At 43.1% G+C, this 23,708-nt stretch overlaps 1 protein-coding gene and 1 pseudogene across 1 annotated transcript; one reads left to right on the top strand and one right to left on the bottom strand.

Moving 5' to 3' along the window:
- Positions 1–15,643: 15,643 nt before the first annotated feature.
- Positions 15,644–16,599, bottom strand: LOC124093895 (olfactory receptor 5AR1-like; annotated as a pseudogene).
- Positions 16,600–20,054: 3,455 nt separating this feature from the next.
- LOC124093894 (olfactory receptor 14A16-like) lies at positions 20,055–22,861 on the top strand. The gene is made up of 2 exons (XM_046446422.1): positions 20,055–20,148; positions 21,996–22,861. The coding sequence occupies exons 1-2, from the start codon at positions 20,055–20,057 to the stop codon at positions 22,859–22,861; spliced, it is 960 nt and encodes a 319-aa protein (XP_046302378.1).
- Positions 22,862–23,708: the final 847 nt, after the last annotated feature.

Here is a 23,708-nt window from a genome sequence, read left to right as displayed (position 1 = left end):
CACCAGGACAGCGATATTTAGAGTTTCCTCACAGTTCGGTTACACTAGGCAGAAGATGATTGGCTCGTGGATATTATCTTGCTTATGTATGATTGACGGGCATGCCCCACTCAAACCCTATAACAGTTGTATGCATTCCAAAAATAAACTGAGCTAGTCGACAACGACTTGAGGTGGTTCTCCAGCCAGTTCTCTCACCAGCTCCCGAAGTCTGTGTGTTGATTCTGAGTCTCTACCCCCCGTGACAAGGTAGTTGAGTGACCATCGACCAGGAAGGGACATAGGAACTACATCCAGCCACACCCCACCTGCCTATAGTTACTGCAGATAGTCCATATCAGTGGATTAATTTACCAGTTAGGTAGCACCTCTCATAAGAAGGTGGGTTTAGCATGTGTTCTGACTTCCCTGCATCACCTACTGCCTCTCCTGAGCTTCAGGGCAGACCCAAGGAGCACAATCTGGACACATGGGTGCAGCCAGCCCTCACAGAAGTGACATCTGTGGAGAGCAGCCAGGTAGGAGACAGTGTGACCCTGGGGCCTGTTCAGCAGGGGATGTGACCCCAGGGCCAGGACTTCTACTCACGCTGCTGCTGCTCTACAGGGATTCCCTGAGTAGGCAGGTAAATACCAGGGGAATAGAGCCAATTAGCCACCACACTGCCCCTGGTGGGAAAGGGACTTCGCAGGAAGCACCTCCTTCACTGGCCCAGTGGCAGCAAATCTCCAGACTGGCTACTCAGGCTCCTTACTCAGCTGCCATGATTCTTCCTTTTGTCCCTCTTCTTTATTGGTCCCTCTTAGTTATACATGACAGCAAGATTCATGTTGATATAATTATAAAGCATGGAGTATACTCCGTCCTCACTCCCCTCTCTCCTCCCTCCCCTGCCCCTCCCTCTACTCTGCTGGTCTTTCTGCTCTTTACTTATGGGTCTCACTTTATAGGTTTACTTATGGGTGTTTGCATGATCATCCATGATCCTCTGTGATACACGTCACTTGTGCTGACTCTGCTGGGAGCTGAATGTGATGGTGAAGGACAGTGAGTGTCTCCAGGGCTTGATAAACAAGGGTCTCCAATTTGATTTCAACCAAAGTTGTCAGAAATTATAATCATTTCCATAGATTCTCAGGAACAATCTCTACTTAATATTCCTTAAGTTTTCTGTATCTGAGCTTTGGTTCGCTGGTATAGGAGAGTCTGGCTCTACCTTGCAGTCCTCTCTCCCACAAAGTGATGGATACTTTCTCTCCTTCTAGAGAGCACGTGCGATCCAATATCCTCATACTGGTTACTGTTTGGAGAAGTCCTACAGACAGGTGGACATAATGCAAACTAGTGTGCCATCAAAAGAGGGAACACTTAGCTCAGGGGCATCCACAGTTTTTCTGGAATTTAAAAAACTGAATTTGAAAGTGAAAAAAAACAGGTTCTAACATATTTGTTTTCCTGAAATGTCTTTTTAATATTTTTGGTCATATCTTGTTTTTAAATCCATACACCTGAGTGTTAATGCAATTAATACATTGAAAGTCACAGTAATGAATTCTGTCTACCCACAGAGAACCAGGTTGACCCTCCAAAAAGAACACCTTACTGTGCTTTAAGGCTTTAGGTGAAGCCCCAACAGGGTGGGCACTATTGACACAGATGGCAGAGTGTCTGCCTAGTGCCCCTCTGTACCACCCTTGCCATCCTTGCTCCTGGGTGCAATGAAAGCTCCATTTCAGTGAAGTGGATCCATATAGAAGTAGTTAATTGTTTTCCAAACACATAACAATGGTTTTAGATTTACCATATTTTGCCAGAATTATTAATTAAAACAGGGAAAAACTTCTTAGTAAAGTACTTGTTTTCTTTAATGTTCTATAAATCACAAGGCTATAATTGAGAAATTTTTATTTTCTGAGCTATGGAGCTAATATTTTTCCAAGAACTTTTTTCATTTAAAGTTACATGATTTTTGTAGATACATTTCAAATTAGTCTTTGCCAATTAGCAACTCTGAAATGTATGTCATCTCAAAAATAGAGGGAACCAGATGTTATATATTTCCATAATTTATTCTTACAAGTCAGTTGCTCATCCTTTTCTGAAAATGGGTATACATAGTCCTTAAATAAAGGAAGCGGACTATGCAGAAATCTTGTGATATGAAAATAAAGCAGTCATCCCCAATTGTTCTGGATGCTGTGGGTTAGCCGTAACATCCTGGCACCATTTGTTAAACATTGTCCATTTATCTTTTTATTCCATTATTTAAATCTGAACTATTTCAGTATTGCTATGAGGCAATAAGTTATCTCTCTCTCTCTCTCTCTCTCTTTCTCTCTCTCTCTCTCTCTCACACACACACACACACTCACATACACATACAACCCTGGGATGTGAGAGTAAGCATGACATTGACCCTGTCACCAAGGCTCTTACATACATACAGAGGCAAAAAATGATACTGGCTTAATTGATCTGATAACAGAAAAGTGCTCTGGGCCAAACACCAGAGTAATCTGTACTGAGTCCTCCAGAAATGAGAAGCCAAACCCAGATGAATAAAGTCACACTTGATATAAATGCAGATGCACGAAAGTTTAGCTGCTTTAATATTTAGTATTTTCATGAAAAGTTTAAACCCCTTAAAACAGAAAAAAATAAAATCAGGAAACCTGTTATCAAATATAGTTCCACTAATTTATGTGATGATAGGAAAGTCCTTATAAATTTTATGAATAACAATTTCTTCACTCACAGGTGTGGGTAATATGAATTGCAAGGGTCCTGGTTAAACAGTTTGATGATGTATGTGATAATTCGCTTTTTGCCATGATAAAATATTCACTAGTAGAAAATAAAATTGCTTTGGGACCAGCTTGGTGATAAGAAACCCTAACTGCACTGCATTTCCAATCAAGTGTTCCCTGTGATGCTTCAGAGAGAGCATGCTAAGAACATGCACAGGTGGCTGATTCTGGGTGCCAGGCCTCCTGCTTCTGCACTTACAAATGTTCTGTGCAGAGGTCAGCATCCAGGAACAGGAACCAAACCCCGTCCTGGAGTTTCTCTGTGAGGCTGTGTGAGGAGACCAGCAGCCCCTCCTGTTCTTCTGCTTCTCTCTGTCTGCCTGAACAGCATTGCTGGAAATCGGCTGACAGCCTAGCAATCATATCAAATGTGTGTTTTTGCTCCCCCAGGTATTTTTCCCCTTGATAATTTTACCCTTGAGTGGCATCTGCTTATCTTCTACTCCAACTCCCAAAAGCTCCTAGACATACAGAAAGGAAATTCTACCCTCTCTTTCAATAACTGTGATGCAATTTGCCCTTCAGGGCTGAAATGTCTCTTCTCCCTATTGTGTCCCATCACTGACTTGTGACCATCTGCCATCTTTGTCCCACTTAGCCTACATGACTCCCAAGTTCTGGGCTCCTCAGGGGACTGGCTTCTGGAGGTTTGCAATCTTGAGTGCCCATGTACACACCATCTTCTTGGGTCAATTATCCTTCTGGCTGCATAACAAAATCCCTCAGTTCTTCTGTGACACTGGTCCTTGCCAAAGTTTCCCCATTCAGATGCCGTACCAGTGAGGTACTATTTTTATTGGAGGGAACCTGGTGGTGGAGGTGGGCTCATCTGTGTTAGCTCCCAGCATCCTGACAGCTCTACTACAACCAGGATGCCTCAACCATAGGAAGTGGACAGCCTCCTCCATGTGCCACCCCACGTTTCGGAGGTCCTCTTGATCTTCCATGCAATAGCTCGTGTCTTGTACACTTGCACTCCCCATGTGACTGAAAGAGAGAAGGCAGCTGTCATGTGCACTGTGGTTGCTCCATGCTGAACCTTTTCATCTATGGTCCAAGGAGGATATTGGGTCTGCAGTGTATTCCAAGGTGCGGAGAATTTCCAGGGAGAAACACATCAGTGGCCGAGTGTTAAGTACCTTCTCCACCTCACTGTGGGACTGCAGTGTCTCTCAATCCACTTCACTGTGGGACTACAGTGTCACTCTATCCACCTCACAGTGGGAATGCAATGTCTCACCATCCACATCACTTTGGGGCTGCATTGTCTCTCTATCCACCTCATTGTGGGACTGCAGTGTCCCTCTATCAACCTCACTGTGGGATTGTGATGTCCCTCTATCCACTTAACTGTGAGACTGCAGTGTCCCTCTATCCACTTCACTGTGGGACTGCAGTGTCTCTATCCACCTCACTGTGGGACTTCAGTGTCTCTATCCACCTCACTGTGGGACTGCAGTGTCTCTATACACCTTAATGTGGGACTGTAGTATCTCTCTATCCACCTCACAGTGAGACAGAAGTGTCTCTCTATCCACCTAACTGTGGGACTGCAGTGTCTCTCTATCCACCTCACTGTGGAATTGCAGTGTCTCTATACACTTTAATGTGGGACTGTAGTATCTCTCTATCCACCTCACAGTGAGACAGAAGTGTCTCTCTATCCACCTAACTGTGGGACTGCAGTGTCTTTCTATCCACCTCACTGTGGAATTGCAGTGTCTCTATCCACCTCACTGTGGGACTGCAGTTTCACTAATCATCTCACTGTGGGACTGCAGTGTCTCTATCCACCTCACTTTGTGTCTGCAGTCTCTCTATCCACCTCACTGTGGCAATGCAATATCCCTTTACCCACCTCACTGTGGCAATGCAGTATCCCTTTACCCACCTCACTGTGGGACTGCAGTGTCTCTATCCACCTCATGGTTGGTCTACAGTGTCTCTCTATCCACCTCACTGTGGGACTGCAGTGTCCTTTTATCCACCTGTCAGACTACAGTGTCTCTATTCACCTCAATGTGAGTCTACAGTGTATCTCTATCCAAACACTGTGGGACTGCAGTGTCTCTCTATCCAACTCATTGTGGTACTGAGGTGTCCCTTTCCACCTCACTGTGAGATGCAGTGTCTCTCTATCCACCTCACTGTGGGAAAGCAGTGTCCTCTATCCACCTCACTGTGGGACTGAAGTGCCTCTCTATACACCTCACTATGAGACTACAGTGTCTTTCTATCCACCTCATTGTGGGACTGCAGTGTCTCTATCCACCTCACTGTGGGACTGCAATGTCCTTCTGTTCACTGTGGGACTGCAGTGTCCATATATCCACACACTGTGGGACCTCAGTGTCTCTATCTACCTCACTGTGGGTGCAGTGTCACTGTATCCAACACTGTGAGACTGCAGTGTCTCTCTAACCCCCTCACTGTGGGACTGCAGTGTCTCTTATCCACCTCACTGTGGAACTGCTATGTTTCTCCACCAACCTCACTGTGGGAGTGCAGTGTCTCTCTATTCACCTAACTGTGGGACTGCAGTGTCTATCCGTCCACCTCACTGTGAGAATGCACTGTCTCTCTATCCACCTCACTGTGAGTATGAATTTTTATCTCTATCCACCTCATATTTGGGACTGCAGTGTCTCCATATGCCCCTCATTGTGGAACTGCTGTGTCCCTCTATCCACCTCACTGTGGGACGGCAGTGTCTCTGTCCACATCACTGAAGTTTTGCAGTGTCTCTCATTCTACCTCACTGTGGAAGTGCAGTCTCTCTATCCACCTCACTGTGGGACTGCAGTGTCCCTCTATCCACCTCACTGTGGGACTCCAGTGTCTCTATCCACCTTACTTGGGGCTGCAGTGTCCCTCTATCCACCTCACTGTGGGACTGCAGTGTCTCTCTATTCACCTCAATGTGGGACTGGAGGGTCTCTCTATTACCATGTGGGTATGCAGTGTCTCTTTTTCCACCTCACTGTGGAACTGCAGTGTCTCTCCATCCACCTCACTGTGGGAGTGCAGTGTCTCTCTATTCACCTCACTGAGGGACTGCAGTGTCTATCCATCCACCTAAAAGTCGGACTACAGTGTCCCTCCATCCACCTCACTGTGGGACTGAAGTTTCTCTATCCATCTCTCTTTGGGGATGCTGTCTCTCTATCCACCTAACTGTGGCACTGCAGCATCCCTCTATCCACCTCACTGTTAGACTGCAGTTGTCTCTGTCCACCTCACTGTGGGACTGCAGTGTCTCTCTATCCACCTCACAGTGGGACTGCAGTGTCCATCTATTCACCTCACTGTGGTACCACAGTGTCTCTACCCACCTCACTTGGGACTGCAGTGTCTCTATCCACTACACTATGAGACTGCAGTCCAACTCACTGTGGGACTGCAGTGTCTCCATATCCTCCTCACTGTGGGGCTACAGTCTCTCTATCCACCTCACTTTGGAACTACAGTCTCTCTATCCACCTTACTGTGGGACTGCAGTGTCTCTATCCACCTCACTGTGGGCCTGCAGTGTCTCTCTGTCCACCTCACTGTGAGGCTGCAGTGTCTCTCTATCCACCTCACTGTGGGATTTCAGTGTCCATATATCCACACACTGTGGGACTGCAGTGTCTCTATCTACCTCACTGTGGGACTGCAGTGTCTCTCTATCCACCTCACTGTGGGACTGCAGTGTCTCTATCCACTACACTATTAGACTGCAGTGTCTCTCTATCCAATTCATTGTGAAACTGAAGTGTCTCTATCCACCTTATTATGGGACTGCCGTTTCTCTCTGTCCACCTCACTTTGAGGCTGCAGTGTCTCTCTATCCACCTCACTGTGGGACTGCAATGTCCCTATATCCAACTCACTGTGGGATTGCAGTGTCTCTATCTACCTCACTGTTGGACTGCAGTGTTGCTCTATCCAACACTGTGAGACTACAATGTCTCTCTAACCACCTCACTGTGGGACGGCAGTATCTCTATCCACCTCACTATTGTTCTCTATCCACCTCACTGTGGGGCTGCTGCCTCTCTATCCACCTCACTGTGGGACTGCAGTGTCCATCTATCCACCTCAAAGTGGGACTGCGTTGTCCCTCTATCCACCTCACTGTGGGACTGCAGTGTCCATCTATCCACCTCAAAGTGGGACTGCGTTGTCCCTCTATCCACCTCACTGTGGCACTGCAGTGTCCCTCTATCCACCTCACTGTTGGACTGCAGTGTCCCTCTTTCCACCTCACTGTAGGACTGCAGTGTCTCTATCCACCTCACTGTGGGACTGCAATGTCTCTATCCACCTCTCTGTGGGACTTCAGTGTCCTTCTATCCACCTTACTGTGGGACTGAAGTGTCTCTATCCACCTCACTGTATGACTGCAGTGTCTCTCCGTCCACCTCACTGTGGGACTACATTGTCCTTCTATCCACCTCACTGTGGGACTGCAGTGTCCCTCTATCCACCTCACGGTGGGTCTGCCATGTCTCTCTCTTCACTTCACTATGGTACTGCAGTCTCTCTACCATCTCACTGTGGGATTGCAGTCCCTCTATCCACCTCACTCTGGGACTGCAGTCCATCTATCCACCTTACTTTGGGACTGCAGTCCCTCTATCCACCTCATTGTGGGAATGCAGTCCCTCTATCCACCTCACTGTGGGACTGCAGTGTCTCTCTCTATCCATGTCACTATGGGACTACAGTGTCTACCTATGACTTCGTCACTACAGTAGCAGTTTATGTTTGTGTAGCTAGAGTTCATGAATGAGACAATTTTATCACAAACACCAACAGATATTTTGAGTGTGTGATTCAGTTTTAGTGTTACAGATGTTGTAAGCAATACTATATTCTAATTTCTACAAACTTTATATTTTCTCAAATGTCACATGAAACTAATATATATGTGTCAAGATTTATTTATCTGGATTGATGAAAATTTCCCCTGACTCATGAAAAATTAATGATAAAATTTGTTTAATGCTAGTTTTGATAGTTTTTTGTTGTTGTTGTTGTGTCATTTAGATTTTCTAATTATATGGCCATGAAAACATAAATATATTGTAGTAAGTAGAAGATATATATCTTATTGCATATTAAAATTTGCCGATGATTTTCAATTTTCAGGACTCATATTTTTTATTTGGATTGCATTGGTCAAGAATTCCAATGTACATTAAAAATAATGATGTAGTAAGCATTCAAGATTACTTATAATTTAACAGAAATATTTCCAATGTTATCTAGTCCTCAAGATGCTGGAATGTATATATATATATATATATATATATATATATATACATATATATATATATATATATATATATATATATATATATGCCAACAAAAGGGTTTATATATGTGTATATACACACATATATATAAACCCATTTTTGAGGGTGTATATGTGCATATATATTAGTGTAGAGTAGTTAGCAGTTAGTGCAGAATTTAGCAGCTCTCTTTTCAGCATCTGAGAACTTGATCATTTGACTTTTATTAATAGATCTAAAATAGTTAATATGGGGCTGGGGATGTGGCTTAAGTGGTAGTGTGACTGCCTAGATGTGTGAAGTACTGGGCTTGATTCTCAGCACCACATAAAAATAAAATGGAGGTATTGTGTTTACCTAAAAATATAAAAATATTTTTAAAAATTAAAAAATAAAATAGTTAATATGAGTGGATTTATAATATTTATTTCTGTTTAAATATGTTGGAGTATGTCTCTATGTCACCATCCATCACATCAATGTTAGATTTTAGAAAATTGCTGCTCTTATGGTATTAGAGTCAAGTCTGTGGCATATACTAGAGATTACCCAAAAAACAGACTTCAAAGGCTTAATTAATGTGTGATGCTTCCCAACTAGTAAACAAACAGCCTCACGGTAATTTCAGAAGCAAATTTCATTTCAATTCTATTATGAAGATATGAGTGTTCAGAAGAAAACAATGTAATTTAAATTCACTATGGATATGCCAGGTTCCAGATATTTGCATTTATTAATAAGCAAGTCGCTGTGAAATGGGTATTGCCTAATGTTTCCAAAGGGTTACACCAAGATCAAGGTAGATGAGGACAAATAATTTAAGATGCAAAAGGAACCAATTAATTTGAACACGGAAAAATCCATGAACATGTTGTGTGAAGAGATCAAAGTAATATTTGAATCTCTGGTGAAACTTGCATGCTCTCAGGATATGAAATGTACATTTTAAACATATACTTCTTAGCCAGAAGTGGTGGTACACCTGTAATCCCAGCTCCTCAGGAGGCTGAGGCAGGGACCATGGTCACACCATGGGAAATGCTAGTGGTATAGTTATCAAGATGTGATGTTCAGGGCAGGTGTAAGCAGCAAAGTAGGAAAATGCTGGCAGACTTGTAGAATGTGTCTTCAGACATTGCTTCCATGAGTGGATGGCAGCAGTTTCTCTAAAGTTAATTCAATGTCCTAATAAATTCCATTTCTATGTATTTATAAATAATATGAAAACTGATCCTAAAAAGCTTTGCTTGTATGCAAATATCCACAGCAGCTTTGTAAACAGAGACTAGTGTCCATCCTAGTTTATCCTGGATAAACAAACTGGCAAAACAAACAAAATCAAACAGACCCAATTTCACAGGCACAGCAGTAAACAAGCCCCAAAGAAAGACAGCATGCTCCTGATGCCATTCATCCAATGCTCCAGGATGGGCAGAGCGTGCTTCTGGGGACAGAAATCAGAACACTGGTCGCCTTAGGCTGGGAAAGTTTGCTGGACGTTCCCACTGGGCAACATTAGGAGTGATGGGGATGTTCGGTGGTTTGATCGTATCATCTTTTTGCTAAAACAATCCGACTTTGGCTGTAACTGACATCTCCCCACAGTGGCTGTGCTGACTTCCATTCCCCAGCAGAGCATGGGGCCACGGGCTCCTCTGTGTCCACATCCCACCAGCATCATTGTTTGCTTGGTTGTTTTGATTAAGCTATTCTGACTAGGGTGAGAAGGAATCTCAATATAGTTTTATTCACATTTTTCTGATGACTAAAAACATTTAGCTATTTTCAAATATTCATCGATCATTTACACTTCTTTTATAAGTGTTCAGATTATTTTCCCACTTGTTTTTTTTAGTTGTTTTAAATTTTTATTGGTGCACCATAATTATACTCACAGTGGGATTCATTATGCCATGCGTTTGCTCATTTTTTTATTAAATTACTTGTTCTTTTGTTGTTACTTTTCTGCTTGTGTTTTTGTCTCTAGTTCTTCACATGTTCTAGGATGGATCCTGCCATTGCAGATAGTCTTTCGCTTTCTTGGTGAGGTTAATTTCTAGCTATTTTTTGTGGCTATTATGAATGGGATTATTTCCTCAGGTCCTTTTCCAACAGGTCAACTTGGGTTGTACAGCAAAGCTACTGGGTTTTATGTGCTGATCTTGACTTCCTGTTCTGCGGGGTTTATCAGCTCCACCTGTCTGTTAGTAGCACCTCAGGGTTGTCTAAGGACTCATGTCATCTGGAAGCAGGACTAAAGTCACTTCCTCCTTTCCTGTGTGTGTCTTTCTCTTGCTCAACTGTTCTGCCCGAAATATTAAGTACCATATTAAAGAGGGAGGATAAGAGTGGACAGCTCTGCCCTATTCCTGCTTCTGGAGAAACTTCTTTCTGTTTTCCCACTCAGTACCATGTTGCCGGAGATTCGTCCTGTGCACCCTTTGTGTGGTTGAGTGGTGACCCCTCTAGACCTAGCCTTTCATTGATTGCTTAGGACTCAGACCATGCTCCATCTCAAAGATGGCACTATGTGAGTTTGTATAGACTACATATTCTTTTGACATCAGTCAACATTGTCTATAAATGTTGATTTGATTAATGTGGTCAATAGTGTTTTTCAGATCTGTATTGGATTATTTTATCTGCCGAATTTATTAATAACTGTCATAAGGGTGTTGAAGTCTCCTAATAAAATTGTGAATACGTCTATTTCTCCTGGAATTTTAGTAGTTTTTGATGTCCTTGTGTCTGGTGTGTACATATTAAGGAATTTTACATCTTTGCAAAATGACCTGTTTCGTATTATCTAATTCCATTATCATTCTTGATTACAAAAGTCCTTATCTGAACTCAACACAACTGCCCAATTTCTTTTGTTTAGTTTCAGCATGGTGGTTCTTTCTCCATTTCTTTACTTTTAATCTACCAATACCTTTATATTTAAAGAGATTTTTGTGTAAGTAGCATATAGTGATTTTTTATAATCAATTCTGACAATTTTTATCTTTTAAGTGTTCTGTTTTGAACATTTATATTTAAAGTAACTATTGAAATTAATTCAACATCTACAATGTTTTTAATTCTTTCATATTTGTTTTTTTATTTGTCTCTTCTTTCTGGTTTTTTTTTTTGTACTGGGGGTTGCACTTGGGGGTACTTGACCACTGAGCCACATCCCTAGCCATATTTTGTATTTTATTTAGAGACAGGGTCTCACTGAGTTGCTTAGCACCTTGCTTTTGCTGAGGCTGGCTTTGAACTATAGATCCTCTTGCCTCAGCCTCCTGAGCTGCTGGGATTACAGGCCTGCACCACCACCCCTGGATGCTCTCTGATTTTTTTTCCCCAGAATTTTATGTGATTTAATTTGTCATGTCTTTTAGCATACTAACTATGCATCATTAAAAAAAAAAAAAAACTTTAGTGGTTGTCCTTGAATTCTAACATTCATATTAACTAACTTAGGCCCACTTTCAAATAGCACTGTGTCACTTTTTGTGCATTGAGAAACCTTAGAGAATGAAGTAACTCATAATATTCACACAATAACTGCCCAAACAATACCGTTGTGGGAAACAATAGCCTGCTTTATGTTTATTTGAATTTTGAAAGGTTACTAATCATCTCATTCCCCAAATTGTGATTGTCAGTTCTGCATGTCATTGCATCCTATTATGTAGATCACAAGGAAACTCTTTAATTTATTTTAATTAACTTGATGTTATTGCAAAGAAGGAGGTGTCAAAAGCTAAACCATGTTTAAAATCAGATTATTGGGTCTGGGGTTCAAGCTCAGTGGTGGAGTATATGAATAGGTTTCCATTTCCATTTCTATTTCAATATGGCTTTACTTTTTCAACAACTTCAAATTCTCAACTCTTTCTTCTCTACAGCTAGGGCTCATTTATTTTGTTTACCAGATTATTTATTTAGATTCCCCATTTTCCCTTAATTTTTTCACCGATGAGATCACATTGAATTTTTTGATATTTCCACAGTGTGTATAGCACCCACCCAAGTCATTCCTTAACACCCTCAGGCTGAGCCTACACATGTCTCTAAAGCTCCAATTCTACATTTTATTGGATTTATTCTCCTTCATATTGACACTGTGCACCTTTTATAAAACTAAAATAGCCATCTTCTAAACCCTACAGACTGATCTCTTAATCAATTAGCACCTGCAAGAAAACTAGATGATGAAAATCCATTCTACATGCACATGCTTCCTAAGGGTTTTTTACATAAAAACCTAATTTTTATGATAATTGCTTGAGGTAATAATGAGAAATTCCACCTCACAGATGGGGAAATGTTGTTTATGTTTACACAAATATGCATGATTATATAGCTGGTGACTGATGATAAAAAAGTATTATAATTTAGGAGGAATGAAACACTGGTGTTTTGGTTTTGGTTTGCATTTGTTGTTTTGATTCAGAGGAAATTCAATGCACCATTTCTTTTTGTTACTTCTCTTTTCAGTTTAAGCAGGCAAGTAAGATTTGGCAATGTAGAGTACTTTCCATATTCTAATATCCTTCAGGTAACAAATGACCATGAATTCTCATCCTTTTAAAATTAATAACAGTGACATTCAGTTACCAGGAGCAAACATCATGGCTAATTACAAAATGTGACTATGATCATAAAGAAAAGATCAGATAAGGAGAGTGGCCTAAATCAGAAATCAGGAGGAAAAGGTGTGCTACAAGTTGTGCCCTGATAGAGCAGTGGGTGCCAGGATGTAAGCACTTAGTGGATGTCAGCCTCAGTGTTGTCATGCGTGAGGTGAGGTTGTTGCAGCGACGGACTGCTCCTGCGAAGTGGAACTATGCATCATGACTGCCGGGCAAACCTTTGACTCAGAACCTAAAGTCCAGTGGAGCATGATGGACAGTGAATGGATGGCCACCACAGGAAGACACTGGAGGTGGCCAGCACAAAGCATGCCATGGAGCCGCTGGAGTGTCCACATGAGTGGAATGAAGATGGGTTCTGAAAGCTGGAGGAGATGGAAGTGGCCACCTGGGTGACAAGCTGTGGGAACCGGGGAGTGACAGCCATGGTCTCCAGTATTCACACAACAGGAAACATAACCAACTAGAGAGCAAGGGTGGTGAAACAGGAATCTACACCAACAGGTGTTGGTCAAATGCACCAAGAACGTGAGTGGGAAAGCAGAGTCTCTTCAACCAGTTGTGCTGGGAAAACCACACAGCCAACACAAAGAATGACAGACGCTTATCTCTCACCATGGACAAAAATCAACCTGAAATTAATCAAAGACCTAAGACCTGAAAGTATGGGTGAGGGTTTGGATCTTCCAGCATTTTATATTTTTTAAGGCACAGAAGTCGGTTCCACATGAAATACGTGACAATGTCTCAGAACAAAGAGATAAGATGATATCTGGATGTCAATCATGCCCTGCTGATTGCTGCAGATTAGCATTGTTTAGAACAGAAGAAGTGATGCTGAAAGTCCAAGTTCTGCTGATGTGATTCTGCAATCTGTATACGGGGTAAAAATGGGAGTTCATAACCCACTTGAATCAAAGTGTGAAATATGATATATCAAGAACTATGTAATGTTTTGAACAACCAACAATAAAAATTTAAAAAAAAAAAAACATAAAAAAAAGTCCAAGTTCTGATTGCTCCATGTGGTGCTAGTCACAGAGGATGAGAATGCAGAAGCAGTCCTGGTGCCTTCAGTGTGGGGTGTGTTCAGGGCAGCAGAAAGAGCATGATGTAAATGTGCTTCAGAAGATGAAAGATAATGGAAATCATGCTGAAAATCTTGATTTTTCAGAATAGACATGGCAAGAGTTCCTGAAGGATTTTTTTTTTAACCTAGGAGCATGTAGTATCCATGTGTTTAAGGAAATGAACAGACACTTCACAGAAAAAGAGATATGGGTGGTCAACAAATACATGAAAAAATGTTCAACATCTCTAGCAATTAGAGAAATGTCAATTAAAACTATACTGATATTCCATCTCACTTCAGTCACAATGGAAATAATATTAAGAATACAAGTAAGTACAGTAAACGTTGGTGAGGATGTGGAGGAAAAGATTCACTCATACATTGCTGATGGGACTGCAAATTGGTGTGACCCATCTAGAAAGCTGAATGGAGATTCCTCAGAAAATTTAGAATGGAACCACCATTTGACTCATTTATCCCACTCCTTGGTATATATTCAACAGATTTAAAATCAGCATGCTACAGTGACACAGCCACATAAATTTTTATAGCAACTCAAATCACAATAGTTAAACTATGGAACCAACCTAGGTGCCCTTCAAAAGATGAATGGACAGAGAAATTCTGGTATGTATACACAATGGAATATTATTCAACCTTAAAGTACAATGAAATTATGGTATTTTCTGGTAAATGGATGGATCTGGAGACTGTCATGCTAGGTGAAATAAGCCAATCCCCAATACAAAAGGTCAAGTAACACACAAGTAGTAACACACAAGTAGTAACACACAATGAATGGGGGGGTGAGGGGCAGAAGAGAAGTATAATAAAATATACAATGGGGAATGGAGGGAAGGGAGGGGGATAGGAAAAAGAAAGACAGTGGAATGAGTCTGGCACAATTTGCCCTGTACACATATGAAAACAACACAGTGAATCCACCATCTTGTACATCCACAGAAATGGGATCCTAACTAGAATAATAGATATTTCAACCTCGTATAATAACATCAAATGGATTCTACTGTCATGCACCACTGAAAAGAAACAATAAATTTTAAAAAGATTTTTTTTAAAGGTAACCTGGTACATTACTATCGATGATGAAGAAAGGAGACAGCAGAAAGAGGAACCAAAAGAGTAGTTTAATTCTGCACCAGGGATGGAATTCTAAAGATTTCCCAAAAGGAAAACCATATAAAATAATGGTGGTGGAGAAGGACAGAGTTTTGCTTCAGCACCAAGGCCACCTACTGACCTCCTTAACCTGTTCTTTCTTTAGGAAAAAAGGGTGCTGGGAAAGTGACTGAATTGAGGACATATTGACTGTAGACAACAACATCCTTTAGAAGGATAAAGGTGAAATGAGAATGGGTTCTACTCTTTGGATTTCTAATCAGATGATAGGCTGAATAGTAGAATCAGGAATGGTCAGGCAGTTTGAAATAGAAGGAAAGGAATAAGTAGATTGTAGACAGGTTAAAAATGTGGTCCTTATGTTATATTCAGGGAAATGACGTCAAGAGAAAGATGGAATTAGGGCCCACAGCATGAGAGTGATGAGAAAGATTTGAGAATAACATTCAAGAAAAGATCAGAGGGAAAAAAACATGAATTCTTACAGATATCCTGAATGGAAGAATTATTTTTATATGATTTTTATGGTACAATCTGAAGAAATCAAGATTTGCATGTTTCTGTGGTGGAATTGTGTGTAAAACCACTGAAATAACTTCTGGGGAGAGAGGAGAAGCAGCAGGTGGTGGGTGGGGACGTGGGCAGGGGGAGACTCAGCAGGAGGGCAGGAGAGGGATGGAGGAGGGTGTCTGCACCCCCTGGGCATCAGATCCCTGGACCAAGGCCAGCTGTGCAGCACCCAGCGCTCAGACTCCGCTGACAGCTCAGCCTCTGCAGCGCGACCTTCATGTCTCGGTTCCTCAGAGAGTAGATGACGGGGTTCAAGGAAGGGGTGAGGATGGAGTAAAAGACGGATGCCAGGCGACCCTGGGTGGGGGAGTCCTGAGACGCAGACCTCAGGTAGGTGAAGCTTCCACTGCCGTAAAACAGGAGGACGGTGGTCAGGTGGGAGGAGCAGGTGGACAAGGCCTTCCAGCGGCCGTCCCCTGAGGGCATCCACAGGAGAGTGCAGAGGATGCATATGTAGGAGAGGACGGTGAGGGCGAAGGAGCTCAAGATGACACAGCTGCCCATGGCGAAGCCCACCTGGGGTGGAAGTCAGCACAGGAGAGCCCCATGAGAGCGGGGATGTCTCAGAAGAAGTGCTCCACTATGTTGGGCCCACAGAGGGCAGGGAGAAGGTGTTGATGGTGTGGAAGACTGAGTAGAGGGCCCCGCCGGGCCCCGCCCACCCAGGCCAGGACCACCAGTGCCCAGTACCGCCTGTTCTCATGATGGTCCCATAGAGCAGGGGCCTGTAGATGGCCACGCACTGGTCATAAGCCATAGCGGTGAGCAGAAAGCACTCATTGAAGCAAGCGTGAAACATGTAAAGCTGAGCCACACACTCGAGGTAGGAAATGACCCCAGGGCCCTGTAGGGTGGTAGCCAGGGATGGTGACCGAGGTGTAGCTCAGGTCCAAAAAACACAAATTCTTCAGGAAGAAGTACATGGGTGTGTGGAGGCGGCTGTCTCTAAGCACAGCTGTGATGATGGACATGTTCCCTAGGAGGCCAAAGGTGTAGACCAACAGGAAAGAGACAATGACCACTGGCCTCCATTCTAGGATGTCTGAGAAGCCCCTGAGGATGAACTGAGTCACTCTGGTCTTATTGGACATTTTTCCCCCTCTGAAGTTGTGCTCAGATGCAGTGGCCACAGATAGCTAAGAGGAGGTCAGCTGGGAACATGTCCAGGGAGGTCCGTTGTCTAGAGAGGTTCATCTTCTCTCAATGGAAAAACATCCTAGAAACAGCTTATATAAGAATCATAATCCAGGAAATTGTATTTTGATGAATCACTCTACAGCCTGTGCCCCAAGTCAACTGCTCCGATTACACTGCAGGAAAACAGTGTCTCATGGAAGAGAGGAGAGGAGGGGAGGGAGGGTAAAGCAGAGAGGAGAGGATAACAGAGGAGACAGATGTCTGACAATTTTTCCTCCCATTCGTTGTGGGGGCTTCAGGTAAGAGGTCTCATGTATTTACTTCATGCATTGACCCAGGTCATCACTTGGGGTGTTTCAACATTAACCCAATTGGTGATGCTTTAGTGAATGGAGAGATGGGTCTTTTTTAACCCCTTCCTTCCTCATGGTGCGCCTGCCCATAGATTTCCCCAGCCCTCCTAGGTTTTATAATACTTTGGAATAATACTTTGGAAAACACTAGCTATAATAATAAAAAAACTAGGAATGAAACCCTGATATGACACTGCTGTCCCACTCCTTTGTATTCATCCAAAAGAACTAAAATTGGCCTAGTATAGTGACACAGCCACATCCATCCACGTTTACAGCACAACTCCCAAGAGCCAAGATAGGGGACCAGCCCAGGAGCCTGTGAAGAGATGAATGGATCTAGAAAATGTGGACTAATATGGCTGAGTTTGCTCAGCCACCAAGAAGAATGAAATGATGTTATTTACTGGTAGGTGGATGGAGGTGGAGCAAAGGGATGGAGGTGGAGAACTTCATGCTGAGTGAAATAAGCCAGAGTAAGTAAACCAAGGGTGGAATGTTTTCTCTCTTATGTGGGTTATAACAAAATAAGGAATGGGGAAAAGAGTGGACCTCAAGAAGGAAAGAGAGTGGGAGAGGAGGAGCTGAGAAATGAGATTCACCAAACTATACTGTGCACATGTGTAAACCCCCAGGGAAGGCCGCCCTTATGTTTATCTGCACAGTGCTAATTTAAAAACAACAAATAAATAGAAAAAAAAAAGGCCTTTACAACAAGAAGGAGGTCAGAGAATAGGAAAGGGGAGGGGAAGGGGAAGTACAGGGGGCTGAAAGGTGGCAGTTTAGTTTCATGCACATACTAATATTTTGAAATGAAACCCGCTATCATGTATAACTATAATGCACCAATAAAATCATTAAAATAATTTAGTAAAAAAATCAGTGTCAAATTTCTATAAGGAAAGTCTTACATATATACTTTATTAATTTAATTTAAAACATGTAATATTTAATATAATTCACAAAATCTTATAGACTGCACTTACTACAGAATAGCATATTTAGTAAATGTGGATAAATTTTAAAACAAGGAAGAGCAAAAACATGCACCTAACAAATCTGAGGTTCAAACACGTTTTTAAACAGCTGCTTTTCTCTGCACAGATGTGTCCAGCAGTGCCATAGTGACGTCCTGGCTCCTGATCACCTGAGTGACTGACAAACCTGACTCAAGACTTGGCTCTTCCAGCCAGGCCCTATGACAAAGCTCTGACAGCTGCCCATCAGCAACATTTTCAATAGGGAATTCTTATTCACTTTGGAAGTTGGTTAAAGTTGGGAAATTTAACTTTATTCCAACATCCAATATAATTTAAATACATCCATGCAAATTATTCTCCACTGTCAGCTCCTGTGGAGGAGTCCTAGAATTGTTTCCTATCCTCAAATACATTGAGGTCAAGTTGAACAAACATATTGGAGTTAGAGGGATCTTTTTAAAACAGCTCTGCTAGGACCCAGGGAAACTGACTTTGACTGAATGCAGAAACTTAACATAAGCCCTTGTGAACAAAATCCCTGCTCCTAGGGGTCTGGTTAGCATCTGTTTCCTACTTGCTGTCTTCTCCCTCTGCGGGCCTGATCCTCCAGAGCAGGACAGGGCCTCTTTCCCTATGTGCAGTCTGTGCTCAGTGGAGAATAAAGGAGGGAGCAGCCTGAGTGCAACCTGGTGGAAGTTGCCCTTCACACACTCGGCTTTAGAGGTGGTTCCGCAGGAACTCACTCTAGCATTTCCAGCTGTGTGAGTGTGCAACCTCCTGCATAGGACAGTCAGGAACCCTGCAGTCATCATAACCCCAGGATGAAATATGCTTGTGACAGTTATTGAATACTATTGCCTGGTAGAAGCTCATCTGCTGCTCTGAGACCTTCCTTCCCCAATTTACCCAAAGTCCAGAGAAGACATTCCCTATATGCTGCAGAACTGCAGAGCCAAGGTCATGGCCCCATCCCTGATTCCCACAGCTCCTCTCAGTATTCAACATTAGTAAGAATTGAAAGAGAACAGTTGGTCCTCCTCCCAATGGTCAGTGGGTAGGTAGAACTGGACTTGGAGGACACTAAAGAGCATTGATAGAGGTGAGGATGCTGCTTGAGTTACAACTCTGGGAATCTGTTGGAGGCAGTGCTGGAATTTTCCTTAGGACAGAGACATCTGTGCAATACTTGGGAAATGGCAACTTGCTCAGAGTTCAACCACTAGAATACCTATAGTGTGGAGAAGGTACTCCAGGGTCTTCTCCTACCTGGAATTCCTGAGGCAGCTTGTCACATAATTCTCTGTCAGATGAAGGCACCTTCCTGAAACTTCTATCCAGCAAGGTATTGAAAGACTGCAGAACAAGGAGGTGAGATAAAACAAGAATATGCATCCATATAGGACAGGGAGAAAAGAAATTCTCATTGTTTGCCGAGGACACAGGTAATATATAGAATTCACACACATGCACACACAAATTGCTAAATTGATAGCACTTTTAATAAAGTTGACAAATACAAAATAAGCATTCGAAAAGTTGAAGTGTGCTGTAACTAAACAACAAACTATCATAAAAATGAAGATGAATAACCCATTTATAATGGGTACAAAGCAATATGTAGTGATAAATTCAACCAGGAGTTTAAAGAAGTTACTGAGAATTAAAAATTTTCATTGAAAGAATGAATACATTATAATATATATACAACCAAAGGTCTGCAGATTTATGAAATCACTGTATAAACTCTCCTTTTGCACAGAGAATAAACCATTTTAAAAATCATGTGCAAACACACACACACACACAAAGAAAGGAAATAATGAGCTAAAAACTACAAAGCAGGGCAAGCGTAAGATCTTATTTCTAACCCTACCACAGAGCTGTACATAACTAAAATAGCACAAGACTTAGAAAATCTGGGTCATTTGGACAGTGGACCAGAACCGAGAGCCAGAAATGAATCTACTCATGAAGAGGGAATTGGTTTTAAAAAAGTATGTCTCTACTGCCATGGAAACAGGGTAGTGATTCCAATAAAGAAGGCTGGGCTAGTCTCTCTGGATTTACAGAGAAAGCATGGCCGTGGCCACAGACAGCCTGGTGAAGGTGGACCTGAACTTGACAGCAGCCCTGGGGAAGCCTCGCCCCGGTCTCTCCCGCAGGAACCTCAGTGAGTGATGGAGTCCCAGGGCCTCACTGGCCTCTCTGGACACTACTCCAGGGTGGGAAGCTGTTCCTTGAGAGGGCTGTCAGGGGAGAGGCACTGTGGCCACATCAGGGACAGCCAGGTGTGTCCCTCAGCCACTGGGGGGAACAGGGTGACAGTCACAGTAGAGGCAGCATCTCCCTCTGGACCCATGCCAAGCTCAACCTTCGGGTCAGGGCAAGACATAACCCCCACCCTCCTCCTGGTGCTCACTCCTCTCCACGGCCCTGTTGGCAACGCAGGCAGCAGGCAGCTCAGGGCTCCGCACCCCCAGAAGTGAGGGAAACCGGAGCCTCTGCCCACCACCAGTAAGTTCCCCAGAGCCTGCAAGAGCTTCGGACTGCTCCCACCTCCTGCAGGACAAGGCCTTCAGTGAGTTACGATTTTCCCTTATACTGTGGCTGACTGTAATTTTTATAAGACTTTCATAGGTCTGGAGAAAATTCTTATCCAAATATCCTAATAAGAAATGTTTCTTGGGTGATTAAACATCAATTTTAAGATCTCTAAACCTAGTCTCCTTAATACAGGTGACAGGGCATAAAACAATATTTTCTATGCTAATTTCTGAAACATGAACTCAGGATTTATTTCAAAGACTCCACTTTATTGTAGAATTTTGGCTTAAGGATATAGCAATTTTCAAAGCAAATATCAACAATCTCATCATGCAAAACAGGATACTAACAACAGGTAATCAATGAATAGATTATTGAAAATATAAGGGAAAGTTTAATTCACTTATGAGGAAGAGAGTAAGACATGATAGAAATTAATGGTGAACTTAATAAGATTTGTTTAAATCACCAGTATGTGACCAACTAAAAAGAACCGAATAACAGTGACCTTAAGTGGTACAGTATCATTCATGAACAGTTATTATTGTTGGTTTTGTGACAGATTAGGATGCTGTGAATCAGCATTTAAATTAAAGCCTGGCAGAAATTTCTGCCTCTGTTGCCCTCTTATTTATGTAGAAATATAAGTCTCAAAATGCAAGCTGTAGCCGGCCCTCCAAAGAAAAAAAGAAAGAAACAAAAATCACAGGAAAATAAAAGAACACGAAACATGAGGAGAAAAGGTGAAGAAACAAAGCCAAGGGCAGGATCTGGGTTAAGATGTTTAATTAGTCACCAAGGTGACCAAATGGACTCAGAAAGTTAATGGAGGAGGAAAGCACATTCACACAGAGAAGACAGAAACACACATATTCTTACAGAAACTGACACAGTGGAAGAATATTAGGAATCAAAGTCCATTGACTAGGAAATAAGTGTGCAAAGCACCTGGGACTAGCCAGGGCACGTGAGTAGTGGACAGTGCACATCCTCACACTTCAGCAGGACCATTGTCTGGAGGCCCAGGCTGCTTGGCCCTGCTCCTGCGACAGTGTCTATGTGCTGCTGCATTCCGTTAGGACATTCAGACTTTATGAAGAGAAACTCAGAAAACATGATAAGACACCATGGAAAATGTGACCAATGAACTGGAATTTTATAGGAAAACTTTATTGTTAAAGCCAACATTGAATCCCCTTTCCTGCCAAGATATTTCTCTCTCTCTCTCTCTCTCTCTCTCTCTCTCTCTCTCTCTCTCTCTCTCTCTCACACACACACACACACACACACACACACATACACACATTAAATAAGAACAAATATCAAGCCTGATCTTTCCACCCCACTTGCCCTTTTTATTGCAGAACATTTCATCAAGAATGAACAGAACGTCAGGGCTCACAGGCTTCCTTCTCCTGGGTTTCCCTGGCCCGTGCAGCCTTCAGCTCCTACAAGCTGGGGCTCTCGCTGCAGCCTACCTGGCTGCCCTGGTGGGGAATGGCCTCACCATCACCATCACCTCCCTGGACCCGGGCCTCCACACACCCATGTACTTCTTCCTGAGGAATCTGTCCCTCTCTGATATCTGCCTCATTTCTGCTGTGGTGCCCCAAGCTGTCACCAACTCTGTCACCCACTGCCACTCCATCTCTTTCCTCGGCTGTGTGGCCCAGGTCTTCCTGGTGCCTTTCTCTGCATTTGCAGAGCTGAGTCTCCTCACAGTGATGTCCATGGACCGCTATGCTGCCATCTGCCGTCCCCTGCACTATGAAGCCATCATGAGCAGGGACACCTGTGTGCAGATGGCCACTCTGTCCTGGCTCAGCAGTGGCTTTGTATGTGCCATACACACTGTGAGCACCTTTTCCTTTTCTTATTGTGGAAACCGTCAAATTCAGCAGTTCTTCTGTGACATTCCGCAGCTGTTGGCTATTTCTTGCTCCCATAACATGACTGCAGAAGTCGTGCTCATCTTCATAAGTGCCATCCTGGACACTGGCTGCTTTGCCTGCATCGTTGTCTCCTACGTCTTCATCTTTTCCACCGTCAGGCGGATCCCGTCCACAGCAGGGAGGGCCAAAGCCTACTCCACCTGCCTCCCCCACCTGGCAGTGGTAGTGCTTCTCCTCTCCACTCCCTTCACTGCTTACCTGAAGCCCCTCCTAGGGTCCTCCTCCTCCACTGACCTGGTGCTCTCTGCGGTCTATGTTGTGCTGCCCCCGACCCTCAACCCCATCATCTACAGCCTGAGGAACAAGGCCATGAAGGCAGGATTGGAGAAGCTGGTCACCGGGAAGCTCCTGACAAAGCAGCACATCCTCCTGTTCCTCCACGGATAGAGCAAATCCCTTTCCATGTTTGTGCATGTCCCAGGCTGCTCTAAGCTGACCTGTTCTTTGTCTCAGGGTTCCTGCAACCTTGGTGCTGATCGTGATTCAACTGGAGTGAAAAACGATGACGGGTTATCACTGAAGGGGGGCGCCTGGTCTGACACACTGCAGTCCAGGAGAACTGCCAGGGGAGCACTGGGGGTCTGCCCCTCTTCCCATCATGCTCTCTTGTCTTCTACTTCTTGGATGAAATCATATATATTGGATTCAGATATTTTCAAGTTAGTTGTTTAAATGTCTTACTCAACTAAGGCTGTGGACTCTCTGGTGTCACTGATTGAAAGCCAAAGAGGAAACGTGCCCTGGGTGACCTCAAAGTCTTCTGGTGGATGGGCAGGAGGTCTGACCTCTTCCCGCTGCAGAACCCTCTTCATGGGTTGCACTATGTCCTTGCCTGGCAGCAACTCTTTCCTGAGTCATTTCTAGAACCTTTAGATGCAAAACCTCACCAAATGAATAAAATACTCCTCAGCTGAAGAGCATATCCTTAAATACCATGGAGCATAGAGTAGGGGGTAGCTGTGACTGGGAGACCTGTTCTTCACACAGAGACAGCTTTCCCACCACTACAGGGGTGTTTAGCACAGACCATTCCCCCTGGTCACAGCAGTACAAGATTTTGTGTTGTGAAAAATGTGAAAAATGTTTTAATAAAAATGTTTTGTGCAAAAATAATGGCTATATTAAAACAATTCACTTTTCTTAACATTTGAAAATACATTTACTTCTTTATCCCATTGACTACTACATGAAACTCCCTGGAATGAAACTGTTAAATATGTGGCTTATTAGTATC

The sequence above is a fragment of the Marmota monax genome, unplaced genomic scaffold, assembly GCF_021218885.2.
Source record: "Marmota monax isolate L192 unplaced genomic scaffold, Marmota_monax_Labrador192_F-V1.1 WCK01_AAM20220418_F8-fsc00442, whole genome shotgun sequence".
Lineage (NCBI taxonomy): Eukaryota > Metazoa > Chordata > Mammalia > Rodentia > Sciuridae > Marmota > Marmota monax.
Note: the sequence above shows the minus strand (reverse complement) of the source record. Positions and strands in the feature narration are given on the sequence as shown.

Coding starts and splice junctions, on each gene's coding strand:
- LOC124093894 (XM_046446422.1), top strand. CDS start 20,055: ATGGCCGTGGCCACAGACAGCCTGGTGAAGGTGGACCTGAACTTGACA. Junction 20,149..21,995: donor TCTCTCCCGCAGGAACCTCA/GTGAGTGATGGA, acceptor CTCTCGCTGCAG/CCTACCTGGCTGCCCTGGTG.